The 2618-nt window shown below is 49.5% G+C and overlaps 1 protein-coding gene across 1 annotated transcript; it reads right to left on the minus strand.

The window, feature by feature from the left end:
* Nucleotides 1-865: 865 nt before the first annotated feature.
* LOC311325804 (tubulin beta-4B chain) lies at nucleotides 866-2339 on the minus strand (the record flags this gene model as incomplete). The annotated part of the gene is made up of 2 exons (XM_084458585.1): nucleotides 2234-2339; nucleotides 866-1926 (listed from the first exon to the last, which is right to left on the minus strand). Exons 1-2 carry the CDS (start codon nucleotides 2292-2294, stop codon nucleotides 866-868), a joined length of 1122 nt encoding a protein of 373 aa, XP_084314711.1. The 5' UTR covers nucleotides 2295-2339.
* Between the last annotated feature and the right edge of the window lie 279 nt (nucleotides 2340-2618).

Raw genomic sequence — 2618 nt, forward strand, 5'->3', positions numbered from 1 at the left:
TGAATGATTTAGTAACAGTACACACACACCAGCTCAGTGGCCTTGTGGTTAAAGTGTCAGCCCTGAGGTTGGGGGTTCGATCCCCAGCCGAGTCATACCAAAGACTATAGAAATTGTACTCAATGCCTCCCTGCTTGTTGGCATTCAGTATCAAGCGTAGGATTGGGGGCAAGTCCCTGCAACATACTAGCATCTCGGGTGTACTTGTACATATAGCTGCCTCACGCAAAGGAATCAGGAGATAGGCTCCTGCCCTATGGGCCACTAGGCTCCAGAACCATTGGTTCTCAAGGCAAGGCTTACACACACCTATATGACTGTCCACTCAGTGAATATATTTTAAGTTCATTTTTACAGGGACAGTGCACATTATTCAGCCTTCAGTAAAAGTGGTTTTAGCCAGCCGGCTAATTTTGTGATTGGAAGAATTTGCACCATTTACTCAAACAAATACAGTACAACAGTAATTTAATAATGTAGTGATCCCATTCAACAAACAACCACACTATACACATAATTATATGTATAATGGTATGCCAAGCATGTCATCCTAGGATTGTTCAGTTATTGCCCTTGTAAAGAGTGAGTCATTTACTTAAAGTGCTGAATTCACTATATTCAAGTTCGCTTCAAGTGAGAAACCATATACATTTGTCAAAGTATGGCTTATTGCCGAACAAATGTATCATTGACTGTGCTATGGAAGTGGGGGGAAGATACAATCAAGAAAATGCTATCAAAGATATGTCTTTAATAGATATTTTGTTCAAAAAACACAATTTGAAAGCTAAAAAGGACAGCAAAAACAGTGGGGGAAAAAAGAGTCACAAAGGAAAGTGGCATACTTGTTTTGACACAAAAAAATTTAAGCCAGCTCCTCCTCTCCTTCCTCCTCAAACTCGCCCTCCTCCTCGGCGGTGGCGTCCTGGTACTGCTGGTACTCGGACACCAGGTCGTTCATGTTGCTCTCGGCCTCCGTGAACTCCATCTCATCCATGCCCTCGCCCGTGTACCAGTGCAGGAAGGCCTTGCGGCGGAACATGGCGGTGAACTGCTCTGAGATGCGCTTGAACAGCTCCTGGATGGCCGTGCTGTTGCCGATGAAGGTGGCGGACATCTTGAGGCCGCGCGGCGGGATGTCGCAGACGGCCGTCTTGACGTTGTTGGGGATCCACTCCACGAAGTAGCTGCTGTTCTTGTTCTGCACGTTCAGCATCTGCTCGTCAACCTCCTTCATGGACATGCGCCCGCGGAAGATGGCCGCCACGGTGAGGTAGCGCCCGTGGCGGGGGTCGCAGGCGGCCATCATGTTCTTGGCGTCGAACATCTGCTGGGTGAGCTCGGGCACCGTCAGGGCGCGGTACTGCTGGCTCCCCCTGCTGGTGAGGGGGGCGAAGCCCGGCATGAAGAAGTGCAGGCGGGGAAAGGGCACCATGTTGACGGCCAGCTTGCGGAGGTCGGCGTTGAGCTGGCCGGGGAAGCGAAGGCAGGTGGTCACCCCGCTCATGGTGGCCGACACCAGGTGGTTGAGGTCGCCGTAGGTGGGCGTGGTGAGTTTGAGTGTACGGAAGCAGATGTCGTACAGGGCCTCATTGTCAATGCAGTAGGTCTCGTCTGTGTTCTCGACCAGCTGGTGGACGGAGAGAGTGGCGTTGTAGGGCTCCACCACGGTGTCGGACACTTTGGGCGAGGGCACCACGCTGAAGGTGTTCATGATGCGGTCGGGGTACTCTTCGCGGATCTTGCTGATCAGCAGGGTGCCCATGCCCGAGCCGGTGCCCCCTCCCAGGGAGTGTGTGAGCTGGAAACCCTGGAGACAGTCACAGCTCTCCGCCTCCTTCCTCACCACGTCCAGAACAGAATCCACCAGCTCCGCCCCCTCTGTATAATGACCCTTGGCCCAGTTGTTTCCAGCACCACTCTGGCCTGTGGGGACATGAAACAATACATACTTTTAATTGCCAAGTTATTGGCCAACACTTGCCAGCAGAGAAGCTGTCTTCCTTATGGAATTCTTATTTTCTCATATCAGTAGAATATAGTAGAATAAAATAGAAAGTTTATTTGCCATGTGTAACAAGTACATGTACATTGGAACTCTTGTCATCGCTTACAGTATCTTATCAGTACTAATCAGTTCCTCATTCAAGTCTCAGGTATGCAGCTAGACATTTAAACACAGTACGCTGCGTTAGTGGGGAAAGTATGTCAAAACATATATGTGTTAACTCACCAAAGACAAAGTTGTCTGGTCTAAAGATCTGTCCAAAAGGGCCAGACCTCACAGAGTCCATGGTGCCAGGCTCCAAATCCACCAACACAGCACGAGGGACATACTTTCCGCCTAGTAAACAGAAACAATGTTTAAGATATTGCAGTTAAAGCTGCAGATATAAGCTCAATGCATGTTAAAAGTTATTTTCCACAGACAGACAAAGATGGACTCGGCATACCCGTAGCTTCGTTGTAATACACATTGATTCTCTCCAGCTGCAGGTCGCTGTCCCCGTGGTAGGACCCGGTGGGGTCGATGCCATGCTCGTCACTGATCACCTCCCAGAACTGCAGCAGGTTTAGTGAATCACAGGCACCAAACTTAATTGACTATTTTATATGCA

This window comes from Borostomias antarcticus, assembly GCF_949987555.1.
Source record: "Borostomias antarcticus genome assembly, chromosome: 2".
Taxonomy (NCBI): domain Eukaryota; kingdom Metazoa; phylum Chordata; class Actinopteri; order Stomiiformes; family Stomiidae; genus Borostomias; species Borostomias antarcticus.